We start from the raw sequence: 18,424 nt of genomic DNA on the forward strand, positions 1-18,424 counted from the left end.
GTCGATATTGATGGAAATGTTGTTACTTTGTGAGATATTGGGATTGACTGAGGTGTTGAAATTAGTGAAAGACTGAAAACACGAGGGGGAAAAGAGAAAAAAAAATTCAGAGAAGAAAAAAAAAATAAAAAAAAAAAATTGAGAGCAAAAAGAAAAATTGGAAAGAAAAAAAAAAATTTGGAAAAAAAAAATCAAGAATGATCAGAAGAAAAAACGGAAAAAAAAATTCGAAAAACTTCACCACGAAATTGGTCAAGGTGTTGGAATAAATGAAAGACTGGAAAAACGTAGAAATAAAGAAAGAAAAAAAAAAATTGAAAGCAAAAAAAAAATTGTAAAAAAAAAAAAAATTGAGAAACTAATGAAAAAAAAAAAAATTAAAAAATTAATGGATGCGAGGGGAAAAGATTGAAAATTGTAGAGAAAAAAAATCGAAGAAAAAAATTGGAAAAAAAAAAAAATTAAAAAAAAAAATCAAAAATAATTAGAAGAAAAAACGAAAAAGAGAAATTGGCAAAGTTTCACTACGGAATTGGCCGAGATGTTAGAATTGGTGAAAGACTAAAGAAACAAAGTCAAAAAAGGAAAAACGAAAAAAAAAAACAAAAACGAAAGAAAAAAAAACCAAAGGAAAAAATGACGACAGAACGGAGAGAAGAGATGGAAAACAAAATCAGAAAAAAAAAATTCAAAAAAAAATGAAAGACAGAAAAATAAAGAATAGAAAAAAAAAAAAAAAATAGGAAAAAAATGAGGATCAGAAAACAAAATGACAACTGGACGGAAAAAAAAAATTCGGAAAAAAATTGAAAAAAAAAATAGAAAAAAATGAGAAAAATCACAATAAAATTTGAAGAACTTCATCGTGAGCTGGAATAGGTGATGTCGATATTGATGGAAATGTTGTTACTTCGTGAAATTACGGGTTCGACCGGAACGATGAAATTAGTGAATGACTGAGAAAACGAGGGAAAAAAAAAAAAGGAGGACAAATTGAATGCAAAATTGGAGGAAAAAAATTGAAGAAAAAAAAAAAAAATCGAAAAAAAAAATGATGAAAAATTAGAAGCAAAAAAAACGAGAGAAGAGAGAATGGAGGAAAAATTGAAAGAAAAAATTAAAAAATGAAGAAAAAAAAATTTGAAAAAAAAAAAAAAAAAATTGAAAGAAAAGAGAAAAAAAGGAACAGAAATGAAGTAAAAATTGAATGAAGAATAAAAGAAGAGAATTGTGAAAGAAAAAATTTGAGGAAAAGAGAAAAAAAATTAAAAGAAAAAAAAAATTAAGAGAAATTGAACAAAAAACGAAAAAAAAAATTCGAAAAACTTCACCACGAAATTGGTCAAGGTGTTGGAATAAATGAAAGACTGAAAAAACGTAGAAATGGAAAGAAAAAAATTGAAAGAAAAAAAAAAATTGTAAAAAAAAAAAAAAATTAAGAAACGAATGGAAAAAAAAAAATGAAAAAATGAATGGATGCGGAGGGAAAAAATTGAGAATTGTGAGGAAAAAAAATCAAAAAAAAAATTGGAAGAAACAAAAAAAAAATTAAAAAAAAAAATCAAAAATGATTAGAAAAAAAACGAAGAAGAGAAATTTGCAAAGTTTCACTACGGAATTGGCCGAAATGTTGGAATTGGTAAAAGACTGAAAAAACAGAGTCAAAAAAGAAAGAACGAAAAAAAAAAAAACAAAAAAACGAAAAAAAAAAAAAAAAACAAAGGAAGAAATGACGACAGAACGGAAAGAAAAAATGAAAAACAAAATCAGAAAAAAAAAATGAAAGAGAAAAGAATGAAAAATGAGGAGGAAAAAAAAAAATTAGAAAAAACAAAAGAAGGAGAAAAAAATGACACAGAACAAGAAAAAAAGGGAAAAAAAATTGAAAAAAAAAATTGAAAAAAAAATTGAACAAAAAAAAAAAAAAAAAATGAAAAAAATGAGAAGAATCGAAAAAAAATACGGAAAACTTCTTCGTAAGCTGGACTAAGTGATGTCGATATTGATGGAAATGTTGTTACTCCCTAAGATTACGGGATTGACCAAAGCGTTGAAATTGGTAAATGACTAAAAAAACAAGGGAAAAAAAAAAAAAAAACAAAGGAAAAATTGAATGCAAAATTGGAGAAGAAAAATTAAAGAAGAAAAAATAAGATTGAGAAAAAAGAGAAAAAAAATTAAAGGAAGAATTGGGAAAAAAAACTAAAAAAAAAATGAAAAAAAAAATGAAGAAAAATGAGAGGAATCGAAAAAAAATTCAAAAAACTCCAGCGTGAGCTGGAATGGTTGATGTCGATATTGATGAAGATGATGTTACTTCGTAGAATATCAGGATTGACTGAGGTGTTGAAATTGGTAAAAGACTGAACAAACGAAGAAGAAAAAAAAAAAAATCAAAAAAAAACAAAAAAAATAGAAAAAAAAAAAATCAAGAAAATTAGAAGCAAAAAAAACGAAAGGAAAGGAAACAAAGGTGAAATTGGAAAAAAAAATTGAAAATTCGAGAAAAAATTTAAAAAAAAAAAAAAAAAAAAAAATTGAAAAAAAAAGGAAAAAAGGAAAAAAAATGAAGTAATAATTTGATGAAAAATAGAAGAAAAAAATTGAAAAGAAAAGACAAGAATTTAGAGAAAAATTTGAAAAAAAGAGAAAAAAAATTAAAAAAAAAAAATTTGAGAGAAATTGAAAAAAAACGAAAAAAAAAAATTCGAAGAACTCTATCGTGAGCTGTTATGAGTGATGTCGATATCGATGGAAATGTTGTTACTTCTCGAGATGACGGGATTGACTGAGGTGTTGGAATTGGTGACAGACTGAAGAAACGAAAGAAAAAACAAATTGGAAAAAAAAAAAATTGTGGAAAACAAAAAAAAAAATTAAAAAAAAAAATTAGGAGAAAAAATAACAAAGAAACGAAAAAAAAAAAAATTGAAAACGAAAAAAAAAAATTCGAAAATTCCATCGTGAGCTGTTATGGGTGATGTCGATATTAATAGAAATGTTGTTACTTCGTGAGATATCGGAATTGACTAAGGTTTCGGAATTGTTCGAAGACTGGAAAAACGGAAAAAAAAAAATTGTGAACAGAAAAAAAAAAAAATTGTGAAAAAAAAAAAATTGAGAAAAAAATGGGAAAAAAAAAAAATTCGGAAAACTCCATCGTGAGCTGGAATCGGAAATGTCGATATCGATGAAAATGTTGTGATTCCGTTAGATTACGGGATTGACCGGAACGTTGAAATTGGTGAAAGACTGAAAAACGGGAAAAAAAAAAAATTGAAAAAAAAAATTGGAAAAAGAATAAAAAAAAATGAGAAAAAGGAATTCGAAAAACTCCATCTTGAGCTGGAATAGGTGATGTCAATATTGATGGAAATATTGTTACGTCGTGAGATATCGAAATTGACTAAGGTGTTTGAATTGGTAACAGACTGAAGAAACGGGAGAAAAAAAAAAATTGGAAAAAATTGGAAAAGAGAAAAAATTTTTTTTTTTAAAACATCAAAAAAAAGAAAAAAAAAAAAGAAAAAAAAATCCAAAAAACCCTATCGTGAGCTGGAATAGGTGATGTCGATATTGATGTGAATGTTGTTACTTCGTGAGATTACAGGATTGACCGAAGTGTTGGAATTAGTGGAAGACTGGAAAAACGAAAAAAAAAAAAAAAAAAAATTGGATGAAAGGACAGATATTTTAATGAAAAATGAAAGAAAATTAGAGAAAAAAACGGAAAAAAAAATAAGAAAAAAAAAAAAAATTGAAGAAAAAAAAAAAAAAAATTAGAAAAAAAAAAATTGGAAAAAAAAATTCGGAAGAAAAGAAGAAAAATTGGAGATAAAAAAAAAAAAAAAAAAGAAACAAAAAGGAGATGTCGTTTTTTCGTGAGATTACTGAATAACTCGGAATGTTGGGATTTGCAAAAGGCTGGAAAGAACGGGGCGAGAAAAAAAATTAGAAAAAAGAAAAAAAAAAAATTAAAAAAAAAAAAAAAATTGGAAAAAAAAAAGAAGATGCCGTTTTTTCGTGAGATTACTGGATTACCCGAAACGTTCGAATTAGTGAAAGGCTGGGAAGAACAGGGCGAACAAAAAAATTAGAAAAAAAAAATCAACAAAAAAAAAAAACAAAAAAAAAAAAAATGAAGATGTCGTTTCCTCGTGAGATTACTGGATGACCCGAAATGTTCAAATGAGTGAAAGGCTGAAAAAAACAGGGCAATGAAAAAAATTAGGAAAAAAGAATTGGAAAAAAAAAAAAAAAAAATCAAAAAAAAAAAAAAAATCGACGAAAGAAAATAAAAATTGGAAGAAAAATTGAAAAAAAAAATGGAGATGTCGTCATTCCGTGAGATTACTAGATAACTTGAAAATGTTGAAATTGGTACAAGGCTGGAAAGAACAAGGCGAAAAAAAAAATAAGAAAAAAAAAATTAGGAAGAATAAGAAAATTAGAAATGAAGAAAAAAAAACAAATGAGAAAAAAAAAAATTGAAAAAAAAATCGGAAAAAAAAAAAAAAAAAAGGAAAAAAAAATGGAAAAAAAATTGGAAAAAAAAAAATTGGAAAAAAGAAATGAGAATGTCGTTTTTTCGTAAAATTACTAAATGGGCTGAAATGTTGAAATTGGTGAAAGGCTAGAAGGAACAGGGCGAAAAAAAAAAATTAGAAAAAAAAAATTGAGAAAAATGAAAAAATTAGAAATGTAAGAAAATGAAGGAAAAATTAGGAAGAAAAAAAAAAAAAATATTGGAAAAAAGAAAAGAAGATGTTGTTTTTCCGTGAGAATACTGGAGGAGGTGGGATGATGGAAATGATGGAAAGCTGAGAAAATCAGAACGAGGAAAAAAATGAACGAAAAAAAAAAAAAATTGAAGAAAAAAAAAAAAAAAAAAAAAAAAAAAAAGGAGATGTCGTTTCTTCGTGAGATTACTGAATAACTTGAAATGTTGAAATTGGTGAAAGGCTGAAAAAAACAGGGCAAGGAAAAAGAAAATTAGAAAAAAAAAATCAACAAAAAAAAAAAAAAAATTAGAAAGAAAAAAGAAGATGTCGTTTTTTCGTGAGATTACTGGATGACCCGGAACGTTGGAATCGGTAAAAGGCTGAGAAAAACGGTGCAAAAAAAAAAATGGAAAAAAAAATTAGGGAAACAAAAAAAAAAAAAATTTAAAAAAAAAAATTTAAACGGGAAGAAAAAAAAAAAAAATGAAGGTGTCGTTTTTCTGTGAGATTACTGAATGAGCTGGAATGTTGGAATTGGTGAAAGGCTGGAAAGCACAGGGCAAACAAAAAAATTAGATAAAAAAATTTAAGAAAAATGAAAAAATTAGAAATGTAAGAGAATAAAGGAAAAATTGAGAAGAGAAAAAAGAAAAATTAGGAATAAAAGAAAAATTAGGAAAGAAAAGAGAAAATTATTGAAGAAAAAAAAAAAATTAGCAAAAAAAAATTGAAAAAAAAAAAATGTGGAAAAAAAATGGAGATGTCGTTATTTCGTGACATTATTGAATGACCCGGAATGTTGAAATTAGTGAAAGGTGGGAAGAAACAAGGCGGAAAAAAATTAGGAAAAAAAAAAAAATCGAAAAAAAAAAAAAAAACATTGAAAGAAAAAAAAAACTCAAGATAACAAAAAAAAAGGAAAAAAAGAATTGGGAAGAAGAATAAGAAAAAAAAATTTGAAAACAATAAGAAGAATCAAAAAAAAATACGAAAAACTCCATCGTGAGCTGGAATAGGTGATGTCGATATTAATGGAAATGTTGTTTTTTCGTGAGATTACGATATTGTCCGAAGCGTTGAAATTGGTGAACGACTGAAAAAACGGAAGGGAAAAAAAAAAAAAATTGGAAAAAAACAAAAAAAATTGAAAAAAAAAATCAAAAATAATTAGAAAGAAAAACAAAAAATGAAAATTCGAAAAACTTTACTACGGGATTAGCCGAGGTGTTGAAATTGGTAAAAGACTGGAAAAACGAGGGAAAAAGAAAAAAAAAAATGGAAAAAGAAAAATTGAGAGAGAACAAATAATTGAGAGGAAGAAGGAGAAAAAAAAAAAAAACAGGAGAAGACAAAGAATGGAAAGATGAAAAAAAAAATAGGAAAAAAAAATCAAAAATGATCGGAAAAAAAAATGAAAAAAAAAAATTCGCGGGACTTCATTACGGAATGGGCCAAGGTGTTGAAATTGGTGAAAGACTGGAAAAACGAGGAAAAAAAAACGAAAAAAACAAAAAAAAATCGAGAGAAAAAAAAAAATTGTAGAAAAAAAGAATAGAGAGTAAATGAGAAAAAAAAAAAACAAGAAAAAAAAGCAAGAGAAATAAAATTGAAGGAAAAAAATCGTACAAAAAAAAAAAAATTGAAAGAAAAAAAAATTAAAAAAAAAAACGAAAAAAAAAAATCCGAAAAACTCCACTATGGGATTGGCCGAGGTGTTGGAATTGGTGAAAAACTGAAAAAACGAGAAAAAAAAAAATTTGAAACAAATCAATAGAAAAAAAAAATTGTGAAAAAAAAAATGAATAAGAAATGAAAACAAAAATCAGAAAAAAAAAATGAAAAAAAAAAATTGTAGAAAAAAAAAAATCGAGAACAAGAAATCAAAAAGAGAAGAAAAAAAATAGAGAAAAAACGAAAAAAAGTCGAAAGAAAAAAATAAAAAGAACTACATCGTGAACTGGAATAGGTAATGTCGATATTGATGGAAATGTTGTTACTCCGTGAGATTACAGAATTGATCAACGTTTTGAAATTGGTGGAAGACTGAGAGAACGAAAAAAAAAAAAAAAAAAAAAAAATTGGAAAAAAAAAAATAAAAATTAGAAGAAAAAAATAAAATTGAAAAAAAAAAAAAATTGAAAACGAAAATCGAAAATAATTGAAAAAAAAAACGGATAACAAAAATTCGTAAAACTTCACTACGGGATTGGCCGAGGTGTTGAAATTAGTGACAAACTGGAAAAACGAAGGGAAGAAGAAAACAAAAATTGAATAAAATCATGAAAAAAAAAAATTGTGTAAAAAAAAAAATTGAAAAGAAATGGGAAAAAAAAAATCAGAAAAAAATGATAGAAAAAAAAATTGGAAAAAAAACAAAGAAAAAACAAGAAAAAAATGAGAAAAAAAATGTAGGAAAAAAAGATATTAAAAAAAAAAATTCGAAAAAAAAATTGCATCGAAATTGCAAAAATACATCGTGAGCTGAGATGGGTAATGTTGATATTGATAGAAATGTTGTGACTTCGTGAGATTACGGGGTTGATCGAGGTGTCGAAATTGGTGAAAGACTGAAAAAACGAGAAAAAAAAAGTAAAACAGATCAGAAAAGAGAAAAAAATTTGAAAAAAAAAAAATCAAAAAAAAAATTGTAAGAAAAAAAATTGGAGAAAAAAAAAAAAATTGGAAAAAAAAAAAAAATGTCGTTTTTTCGTGAGATTACTGGATGACCCGGAATATTGATATTGGTGAAAGGCTGGGAAGAATAGGGCAAGGAAAAAAAATTGAAAAAAAAAAAATTGAAAAAAAAAAAAAATTAGAGGAAAAAAAATTAGAAGAAAAATCGAGAAAGAAAAAAAAAAAAAGTTTAAAAAAAAAAAAAAAATGTCGTTTTTTCGTGAGATTACTAGAGAATTTGAAATGTTGAAATTAGTGAAAGGCTGGAAAGAACAGTGCAAGGAAAAAAAATCGAGAGAAAAAAAAATGAGAAAAAAAAAATTGAGAAAAAAAAAAAATTGGAGAGAAAAAAAAATATGAAGAAAAAAAAAAATTCAAGAAAAAAATCAAGAATAATTGGAAAAAAAAACGAAAAAGAAAATACGGGAAACTTTTCTTCAGGATTGGCCGAGGTGTTGAAATTGGTAAAAGACTGAAAAAACAGGGGAAAAAAAAAATTGGAAAAAAAAAATGAAGATGTCGTTTTTTCGTGAGATTACTGAATGACTCAAAATGTTGGAATTGGCAAAAGGCTAGGGAAAACAATGCAAAAAAAAATTGGAAATAAAAATTGGGAAAACAAAAAAAAAAAAAATGGAAAAAAAAAAAATTGAAAGAAAAAAAAAATGGAAAAAAAAATGGAAAAAAATGGAAAAAAAAATAGAGACGTCGTTCTTTCGTGAGATTACTGGATGACCCGAAATGTTAGAATTGGTGTAAGGCTGAAAAGAACAGGGCGGAAGAAAAAATTGTGAAAAAAAAAAATCAAGGAAAAAAATTAAAATTGCAAATGAAAAGAGAAAAAAAAAAACGAAACAGAAAGAATTGAAAAGGAAAAAAAAAAAATCGAAGAAAAAAAAATTGGGAAGAGAAAAAAAAAAAAATAGAGAAGTCGTTCCTTCGTGAGATTACTGGATGGGCCAAAATGTTAAAATTGGTGGGAGGCTGAAAGGAACGGGGCAAAAAACAGAAAAATTGGAAAGAAAAAAAAAAAAAATTGAAAAAAATTAAAAAAAAAAAAAAATCGAAAAAAATTGAAAAAAAAACAAAAAAAAAACAAGAAGAGAAAAATCAGAAAAAAAAAAAAGATTTCGGTCTTTCGTTAGATTACTGGATTACCCGAAATGTTGAAATTGGTGAAAGGCTGAAAAGAACAGGGCGAAAGGAAAATTAAAAAAAAAAAAATTAGAGAAAAAAAAAATTAGAAATAAACAAAAAAAAAAAAAATAGAGATGTTTTTTAGTGGAATTACTGGATAAGCCAAAATGTTCGAATTGGTAAAAGGCTAGGGAAAACAGGGCGGACAAGAAAATTAGAAAAAAAAATCAACGGAAAAAAAAAAACAAAAAAAAATTGGAAAAAAAAAGAAAATGTCGTTTTTCCGTGAAATGACTCAATGACTAAGGATGTTGAAATCGGTAAAAGGCTGGAAAAAGAAGGGCGAAACAAAAAATTAGAGAAAAAAAATTAAGAAAAATGAAAAAATTAGAAATGTAAGAGAATAAGAGAAAAATTGGATAATAAAAAAAAAAATTAGCAAAAAAAAAAAATTAGGAAAGGGAAAAAAAAAATTGAGGAAAAAAAATTGGAAAAAAAGAATGGAGATGTCGTTTTTTTGTGAGATGACTGAATGACCCTGAATGTTGAAATTAGTGGAAGGCTGGAAGGAACAGGGCGGAAAAAAAATTAGAAAAAAAAACAATCGAAAAAAAAAAAAAAATTTGAAAAAAAAAAAAAAAAAACTAAAGATAACAAAAAAAAAAGAAAAAAAAATTAGAAAGAAAAAAAAAAAAAAAAAAATGAGGAAAAAAAAAGAAGAATCAAAAAAAAATACGATAAACTCCATCGTGAGCTGAAATAGGTGATGTCGATAATAATGGAAATGTTGTTTTTTCGTAAGATAACGATATTGACCAAAGCGTTGAAATTTGTGAATGACTGAAAAAACGGAAGAAAGAAAAAAATCGAGGAAAAAAATTGAAAAAAAACAAGAAAAATTGAAAAAAAAAATTAAAAATAATTGGAAAGAAAAACGAAGAATGAAAATTCAAAAAACTTCACTACGGGATTAGCCGAGGTGTTGAAATTGGTAAAAGTCTGAAAAAACGGGGGAAAAAGAAAAAAAAAAATGTAAGAAAAAAAATAATTGAGAGAAAGAAGGAGAGAAAAAAAATCAGAAAAAGAAAAAAATAAAAAGATAAAAAAAAAAAATTGAAAAATAGAATGAAAAAAAAAAATGGAAAAAAAAAATCAAAAATGATCGGAAAAAAAACGAGAAGAAAAAAATCCGAAAAACTTCACTACGGGAATGGCCGAGGTGTTGAAATTGGTGAAAAATTGAGAAAACAAAGAGGAAAAAAAAAAAATTGAAAAAAATCAATAGAAAAAAAAAATTGTGAAAAAAAAATAAATAAGAAATGAGAAAAAAAAATCAGAAAAAAAAGAAAAAAAAAATTGTAAAAAAAAAAAAAACGAAAACAAGAAATCAAAAAGATAAAAAAAAAACAAAAAACAAAATTCGTAAAAAAAAAGAAAAAAAAAATTTGAAAAACTACATCGTGAGCTAGAATGGGTAATGTCGATATTGATAGAAATGTTGTGACTTCGTGAGATTACGGGATTGATCGAGGTGTTACGTCTAACGCCTCTCCTTATCTCAACTATCCCACGCTGAACCCGATCTCTCACATCCTCTTCTCCTATTCACCACTGCATATAGATTTGCAACTAAGAACCGTGCGAGTTGCATACGGAACCAACGTATGCAACTCATTGTCAGCTAAAACCCCCTCCTAATTCCGAACCTTCCTTCTTCACATCTTCTCTAGCCAAGTAGCTCTCCACTCCTAACCTTCGAACTAGAAACATCTTTCTTCTCCAACAAATCTTCAACAAAGTCAACATACGTACCAATAAACAAGTAAATGTGCAACGTATCAATCATTAAGTCAAACTTTCACATCTTCATCACTGTATCCTTTCGGCAAGGGTCGAACCTTTAATAAATTGTTGTCGCGCCCAAAGTCGCACGTTCCAACTGGTGGCAGCGGTGCTCTTGCTAGAAAGTGTTATTTGATAGTGAGTTTAAATGTGAATTGTGAAAAAATAACTCCGCACAAATCTTTTACCGGTCGCAATATTTGCCAACCGTCATAGATAGCATCTCGTTCATACGAACAGCTACTTTCGTGATAACGGAATCCCCGTTAGTAAAAGTATCGCGCAAGTTAAAGTGACGAATAATTGTGACGTGAATCATTAACGCAACAAATCTACGAAGTAATCCACAACAAAAATCTACGAAATAATTCTACAACAAATCTACGAAGTAATCCTGCAACAAATCTACGAAGAATTTAAGAAACAAACGCCAAAAGAGAACCAACTACAGAAGGTACATCGACAATCCTCAAAGGCACCTCGCCCCACAAAGACTCAACTGAGTCCAACGATCAGCTTCCCTGCTGCTACGAGGCCCTTATCTGCAAGCCGGGACACCTCTACTTTCCTCTACAAACCACCGCATCAACCCTAGAACTTCAGCGGATCCAATCGAAGGAATGCAACCCATCGCAGCGATAATTGTAACTCTCACCGCACAGTAAGTCTTAAGTTATCATATTGTACAAATTTAGAAGCAAAACCGACAAAATGCAAGGTGAAGAAGAAACTATCACGGTAGTGAACTCAAATCCGTATCTGCCACTGCAAGCAGCAATAAATTTAGTACCAACTTTCAATGGCACGAACATGCCAATAAATTCATTTATTCGCAAAGTAGAAAACGTAAAAAAATCCATTCATTCACGAGATCTGCCACTTTTCACAAATCTTGTAACCGTAAAAATCGAAGGTGACGCAGAGAAATACACTGCGCGTAAAAATTAGCGGGTCACCCCGTTTCTACTCCTAAAAATGCCCGATTTCAAATCCTCATAACTCAGCAAATAATGTGCGTAAAACGTCGCAAAAAATGTTGTTTTGAAGCTCAAAGCTTAACCTTTCGAATGCCTTTTGTCGAATTGAATTATCTTTTTTTTTCAAAGAGTAATCCTTTTTCGAATCATCTCATGTCAAAATCGCGAAGTGAACTTCCGACTTTACAACGATGCACCGAGTGTCACAGCGTGGAAATGCAATTTTCACGATGATAATCTTCAAGCCTGAAAAGTCTTCTTCAAAATGCGATTTTGTGAGTTGATTTACGATTTTTTTTGGCCGAGTTATGTGACCTTGAAGCAATTGTTGTCCCTAAATTTTCGAACGAATGCTCCAAGCGACCCAGTCGACGTATTGAAGTTTTTCAAAAACGATTTTGAAGGTCAAACCTTCATCTTTTCCAAAGTTTACTGCTTTTTTTTTCCGATCATTTTCGAAGCTTGGATACCTTCCGAATGAACCCCTCCAAAACACGGTGCGGAAATTCAAATTTCGACCTTCAGTAGGTCGCAGAAAAATGGCGGGATAGGTGGCACGTGATACCATCTTCGAGTTTGAAGTGTCCCTTTCAAAATGCGTTTTTGTAAGTTAATTTACGATTTTTTTTGACAGAGTTATTCAACTTCGAACACGGATGGAAGATTGAAACGTTACCTCCGGCATCGGCATTACCAAAGGTGTACCACGTGGAGGTTGCTCGGTAGGATTTACACCTCGTGTGTAAGTGTGCATGTGTTTAGCGTGTACCAGAGATCAGGACTCCATGGTTCGTCAATTCCACGGTATTTTTTGACTCCAAACCCTCTCTGGTACGTGTGTGAGTGTCAGAGTGCGGTATTTCTCGCCAAATTTCGATTAAAGCTTGACCAAGCTCGGTGAGGTTTCGAGGTTGTTCCTGGCGTTCTCTTAGTCGCCGTCCAACCATGTCCCAGACCTGCTCGATGGGATTTAAATCCGGACTCATAGCTGGATGGTCGAGGAGAGTGATGTCGTTTTCCAAAAAAAAAATTCGCCGAGCTTGGTCAAGCTTTAATCGAAATTTGGCGAGAAATACCGCACTCTGACACTCACACACGTACCAGAGAGGGTTTGGAGTCAAAAAATACCGTGGAATTGACGAACCATGGAGTCCTGATCTCTGGTACACGCTAAACACATGCACACTTACACACGAGGTGTAAATCCTACCGAGCAACCTCCACGTGGTACACCTTTGGTAATGCCGATGCCGGAGGTAACGTTTCAATCTTCCATCCGTGTTCGAAGTTGAATAACTCTGTCAAAAAAAATCGTAAATTAACTTACAAAAACGCATTTTGAAAGGGACACTTCAAACTCGAAGATGGTATCACGTGCCACCTATCCCGCCATTTTTCTGCGACCTACTGAAGGTCGAAATTTGAATTTCCGCACCGTGTTTTGGAGGGGTTCATTCGGAAGGTATCCAAGCTTCGAAAATGATCGGAAAAAAAAAGCAGTAAACTTTGGAAAAGATGAAGGTTTGACCTTCAAAATCGTTTTTGAAAAACTTCAATACGTCGACTGGGTCGCTTGGAGCATTCGTTCGAAAATTTAGGGACAACAATTGCTTCAAGGTCACATAACTCGGCCAAAAAAAATCGTAAATCAACTCACAAAATCGCATTTTGAAGAAGACTTTTCAGGCTTGAAGATTATCATCGTGAAAATTGCATTTCCACGCTGTGACACTCGGTGCATCGTTGTAAAGTCGGAAGTTCACTTCGCGATTTTGACATGAGATGATTCGAAAAAGGATTACTCTTTGAAAAAAAAAGATAATTCAATTCGACAAAAGGCATTCGAAAGGTTAAGCTTTGAGCTTCAAAACAACATTTTTTGCGACGTTTTACGCACATTATTTGCTGAGTTATGAGGATTTGAAATCGGGCATTTTTAGGAGTAGAAACGGGGTGACCCGCTAATTTTTACGCGCAGTGTAGTAACACTGGCCCGAACACGACTTCAGAGCGTATGCAGCGCTCGAGAGTCGAGTTACAACAACCTCCACAGGACCCAATGTCCCCATACGATACCGATAGCACTACCGCCACGGAAGATGAAGACACATCCAGCGCCAGCGCACCCGACAGGCATAGTGACGGGCGGAAAATCACCAAGAACAAACTATGTCCCCAAAGTACCTCGGAAACACTGTCGATGAACAACGACTTGACTCCTTTGTTCGATGAATTTATACACAATTCAAACAACATAACACCCACAGCTAACATTACAGAATCTAGAGATGGAATATTCACGAAAAACACAAACATCGTACATTGCGTACCAGCGGAAGGCCCGTGGAACGACGATCTAGCGAAAGAACTAATGAATAGAGCGATGTTGCGAAAAGAAACCTTCACGATTAATAAACCCGAAACGCGCGGAATAGCCCTGACGAAGCTCGAAAATAAATATATCATCACCCTCGTTATGAGAGACAAACGCTCAGATAAAGTTAATCTGGAAGACCTCTTTCATACCTTGTCGAGATTAAAACGCTTAATAAATCTACGTAAGATTGATGCATTTTCGTTCACAAAAACAAACCCGGGATTACAGGATCTCCGGTGGACTATCGTCAAAAAATTATTCTATTATATATTCGGGAAAACAAATGTAAGAATTATGCTTTGCACCAACGAAACAATGATACCCGACGTATCGTTACGCGAAGGAATAATTAAAGAATATCACGAATCATTATTAGGTGGCCACCAAGGCGTCACAAAAATTTACAACAGGATTAGAGAAAATTACCATTGGCCTAACATCAAAGCCCAAATTCAAGACTTCGTTAAAACTTGCGACAGCTGCCAGAAAAAGAAATTAGTTCGAATAAAAACGAAATTACCGATGATAATCACAGACACTCCGGCAGACACTTTTGATAAAGTCGCACTCGATATAATAGGGCCCCTTCCCGTCACAGAATCTAACAACCAATATTTATTGACAGTACAATGTAATCTAACAAAATTTTTAGATGCCATCCCCCTTCCTAACGCGACTGCCCAAACAATAGGTACTGCATTCGCGAAGGAATTCATTACGCGTAACGGAGCGCCACGAGTAATACTGACGGAATTTCATGAGTACCACGATCAAACACGTATGCAGACTTTTCAAAATCAAACAAGTGAGAACTACGGCGTATCGACCACAATCAAACGGGTCCCTAGAACGCAGCCATCTAGTCCTCATCGAACACATTGAACACTATATTAAGACTGGCAAGGATTGGGATAAATACATACGCTTCGCGATCTTCTGTTATAATACCGCAAAACACGAAGGGACGGGCTTTACACCGTACCAACTAATCTTCGGCAAAGAAGCTCAATTACTATCAAATTTCAAAGGCACAGCCGCGACGAGCAACACATATGATACTTTTATGCTCGACCTACTAGCAAACCTCACCGATGTTCGCAAAAGAGCGATACAAAACTTACAATACGCGAAACAAAGATCGAAAAGCTACTATGACAAGAAGATTAACACGCAACTTTTCGAAGCTGGACAAAAAGTATTTCTTATAAACGAATCACGCTCTAAACTTGATGACCATTATAAAGGCCCGTACATAATTAAACGTATAATTGACGGAATAAACGCTGAGATTTGCATCACTAACAATAAAACCAAAATAGTACACTTAAATAAACTCAAATTAGCCCATATACGGACCGAATATCAACCAACCCCTCAAAAATATCGTAGGTGACAATAACAATCAGGCTGACCTTTAAAAACAGTTACTATAAACAATGTGAAATAATTACAGATGCGTTGCGGTCCTGACCAACTACGCCCATACATCTTTTACCACAACGACACTCAGTACGAATCCGGGAATCTATTATGAACAACTACCGGATCTACGAACATTCGATAGCGAGTGGACTCTGATTAGCTACGTCAACGTTGAAAATCTTACTTCCAAGTTAGGGAAATTGGAAAGGTACCATGACATACTGTACAACGGGTGCAAAATGCTCGGGTCAACTTGTGGTGCAAAGGATGTACTAACACTTTCAAAGAAGAGATTATTGACTTTAACCGAATACCTGCAACAAATTGGAGACCTCGTAGGATATAAAGAAACCAACGAAATACACGTAAAATTATCGCAACTTGCACACGCACGCGTGGAACGAAACTGGTACTACAGCCTCGTCGGAACTATACACAAGACACTATATGGCACGCTCAATGAGGAAGATGGAGAATACTATAATTCACAAATAGACAGACTTTTCAATGATACCAATCATCTGGCGCTTCTGTTAGCAAATCAGACCCATATCGTCCAATCAACACTGGGCGCTCACGAACGAAAAATCGACAACATTGAGAAACACACCTCAGAATTAGACGGACAAACAATATTCCTCTTTAATACTTCACACACCCTCAAGACCCGATTAGAACAAAATTCCGCGATATTAAGCTTCGCGGAACATGTAATAACACTGGAGGAAATGACGAACGAATATGAACTGGATTTAAACTACCTCGTCGACGCAATCTCATTTGCGCAAAACGGTATCATCCACCCAAGAATATTAACACCGAAACAGTTGATCACCAGCTTACAACACATCCAATCATTGGAACCACTCTTACGATTCCCAGTCCCTTTGAGGAATATATACGCAGTAGAATTGATCAAACTATGCCAATTGGAAATAGCATACAACGAACCGAACTTAATTTACGTACTATCGATACCTCTTCTGAATGACGAAACATTCAACTTATTCCATTTGATTCCAATTCCAGCGAAACAAAATTTTGATAAATCCAATAACAAATTCGCGCATATCACCCCAAGTAACGACTACATTGCAGTAGCCTCGAATAGAAACTCATATTTCCACCTCTCAGAGACTGACTTTTCACAATGTAAGAAGTCAAGTAACTCATACATTTACAAGCAAAACCACCCACTATACCACACCAATAATCATGGATCTTGCGAAATAGAACTTTTCCTTAACAATCCACCCAAAACTCTTGAAACTTGCGACATACGCATAGACAGCTTCGATGGCTCCTTCTGGTCGAAACTGAGAGCACCGAACACCTGGCTTTACTCTGTCTCGAAACCTGAGACCATGCATATCTCCTGCCCAGATGTCGAGGCAACGCGTACCACTCTAACTGGCTCGGGCATATTAAGGCTTGACAATAAATGCTCAGGATATTCCGAAGCGATAACACTGATTGCCTCAAACGATAGAACATCAACGACATTTAAATACTACGTACCGGAATTCGCACTAAACTTAACGGAAATATATCAAAACCTGAATGCGAACCACACCGTAAACCTCTCTTCGATTCCCATGTTTCACAAATATAAACCTACTGTAAACATTGACGATTTAAATTCAAATGGGCTAGCCCTCAGCGACATAATAAAACAAGCTACGGAAATCAGTACGCATCATCGCGATAAACAAGAGACTACCAGTCTGAAGACGGCGCTCACATACGCTGGCGTAGCGATATCAGCAATAGGAATACTATACCTAATATACCGATTCTCAGCATTCAGTAAAATTCTCACAATCTTCAAGCTCTGCTCGTGTAACGGAAAAAAGCGTCACACACGCTCTAAACATGCAACATACGACAAACCCATATCACTCGAAATAATACGTCCTCATCTTGACGCAATCAGCTACAATACAACACGCGATACACGCCTGAAGGCACTCCCACCACCTCTGCCTACTGTAGAACCCAAACCAGTGCCCCCAAAAGCACAACCACCAACCTTTATTACAGTGAGAAAACACCCTCTAGAGGTCAGAGAAATTACGGCAGATTATTGAATACATCCGTGCCAAAATCAATGGTGTAGCCTTAGAGAATAAGATACTCATAGGCTCATGAATACCAGCTTTTATGACCTTCGTAGTTCCTAAGATTCGAATAAAACCAAATTTCCTCTTTCTTCCATTTCGATACGAATAAAAACTAGTATATGAGAAATGAGATAACATATTTGAAAAATGTACTTTTGGATCAAATAAAGGATTATTCCAGGCTCGCTTGGTCCACCAATCATAGATTATACCTAGTGAATAAGAACATAGTATACCTAATACTGAATACCATATATATATTCTGAAATTGTGAACAAACTATGAATTAGCTCCTAAGCATAGTACACTACGATCTTTTATGTATTTAGCACTATCAATACCTACGCCCTACTTCATCTCTATATCAGGAACATACCCTTTGTACCAAAGCCTATGTTCCCTCTAACGGGGGGGGTGTTACGTCTAACGCCTCTCCTTATCTCAACTATCCCACACTGAACCCGATCTCTCACATCCTCTTCTCCTATTCACCACTGCATATAGATTTGCAACTAAGAACCGTGCGAGTTGCATACGGCACCAACGTATGCAACTCATTGTCAGCTAAAACCCCCTCCTAATTCCGAACCTTCCTTCTTCACATCTTCTCTAGCCAAGTAGCTCTCCACTCCTAACCTTCGAACTAGAAACATCTTTCTTCTCCAACAAATCTTCAACAAAGTCAACATACGTACCAATAAACAAGTAAATGTGCAACATATCAATCATTAGGTCAAACTTTCACACCTTCCTCACTGTATCCTTTCGGCAAGGGTCGAACCTTTAACAAATTGTTGTCGCGCCCAAAGTCGCACGTTACAGAGGTGTCGAAATTGGTGAAAGACTAAAAAAACGCGAAAAAAAAAGAAAACAAAATCAGAAAAGAGATAAAAATTGGAAAAAAAAAAAAATCAAAAAAAAAATTGAAAGAAAAAAAATTGGAAAAAAAAAAAAAAAAATTAGGAAAATTAAAAAAAAAGTCGTTTTGTCGTGAGATTACTGGATGACCCGAAATATCAGAATTGGTGGAAGGCTGAGAAGAACAGGGCGAAAAAAAAAAATTAGGAAAAAAAAAATTGAAAAAAAAAATTAGGGGAAAAAAAATTAGAAAGAAAATCGGAAAAGGAGAAAAAAAAAAAAAAAAAAAATGGAAAA

General features: G+C 32.2%; 1 protein-coding gene across 1 annotated transcript; it reads left to right on the forward strand.

Annotated features, from left to right (window-relative positions):
• The first annotated feature begins 12,528 nt into the window (after positions 1–12,528).
• LOC125502163 lies at positions 12,529–18,209 on the forward strand. Its single transcript, XM_048659976.1, has 4 exons — positions 12,529–12,606; positions 13,329–14,418; positions 14,576–14,975; positions 15,181–18,209. Exons 1-4 carry the CDS (start codon positions 12,529–12,531, stop codon positions 17,234–17,236), a joined length of 3,624 nt encoding a protein of 1,207 aa, XP_048515933.1. The 3' UTR covers positions 17,237–18,209.
• Positions 18,210–18,424: the final 215 nt, after the last annotated feature.

Source organism: Athalia rosae, unplaced genomic scaffold (genome assembly GCF_917208135.1).
Source record: "Athalia rosae unplaced genomic scaffold, iyAthRosa1.1, whole genome shotgun sequence".
NCBI classification, from domain to species: Eukaryota; Metazoa; Arthropoda; class Insecta; order Hymenoptera; family Athaliidae; genus Athalia; species Athalia rosae.

What these genes read in the sequence shown, in the direction of transcription:
- LOC125502163 (XM_048659976.1), top strand. Translation starts at nt 12,529, where the DNA reads ATGCACACTTACACACGAGGTGTAAATCCTACCGAGCAACCTCCACGT. An exon ending in TGGTAATGCCGATGCCGGAG is followed by an intron (nt 12,607 to 13,328) that starts GTAACGTTTCAA and finishes TTTTACGCGCAG; the next exon opens with TGTAGTAACACTGGCCCGAA. An exon ending in GATGACCATTATAAAGGCCC is followed by an intron (nt 14,976 to 15,180) that starts GTACATAATTAA and finishes AAATAATTACAG; the next exon opens with ATGCGTTGCGGTCCTGACCA.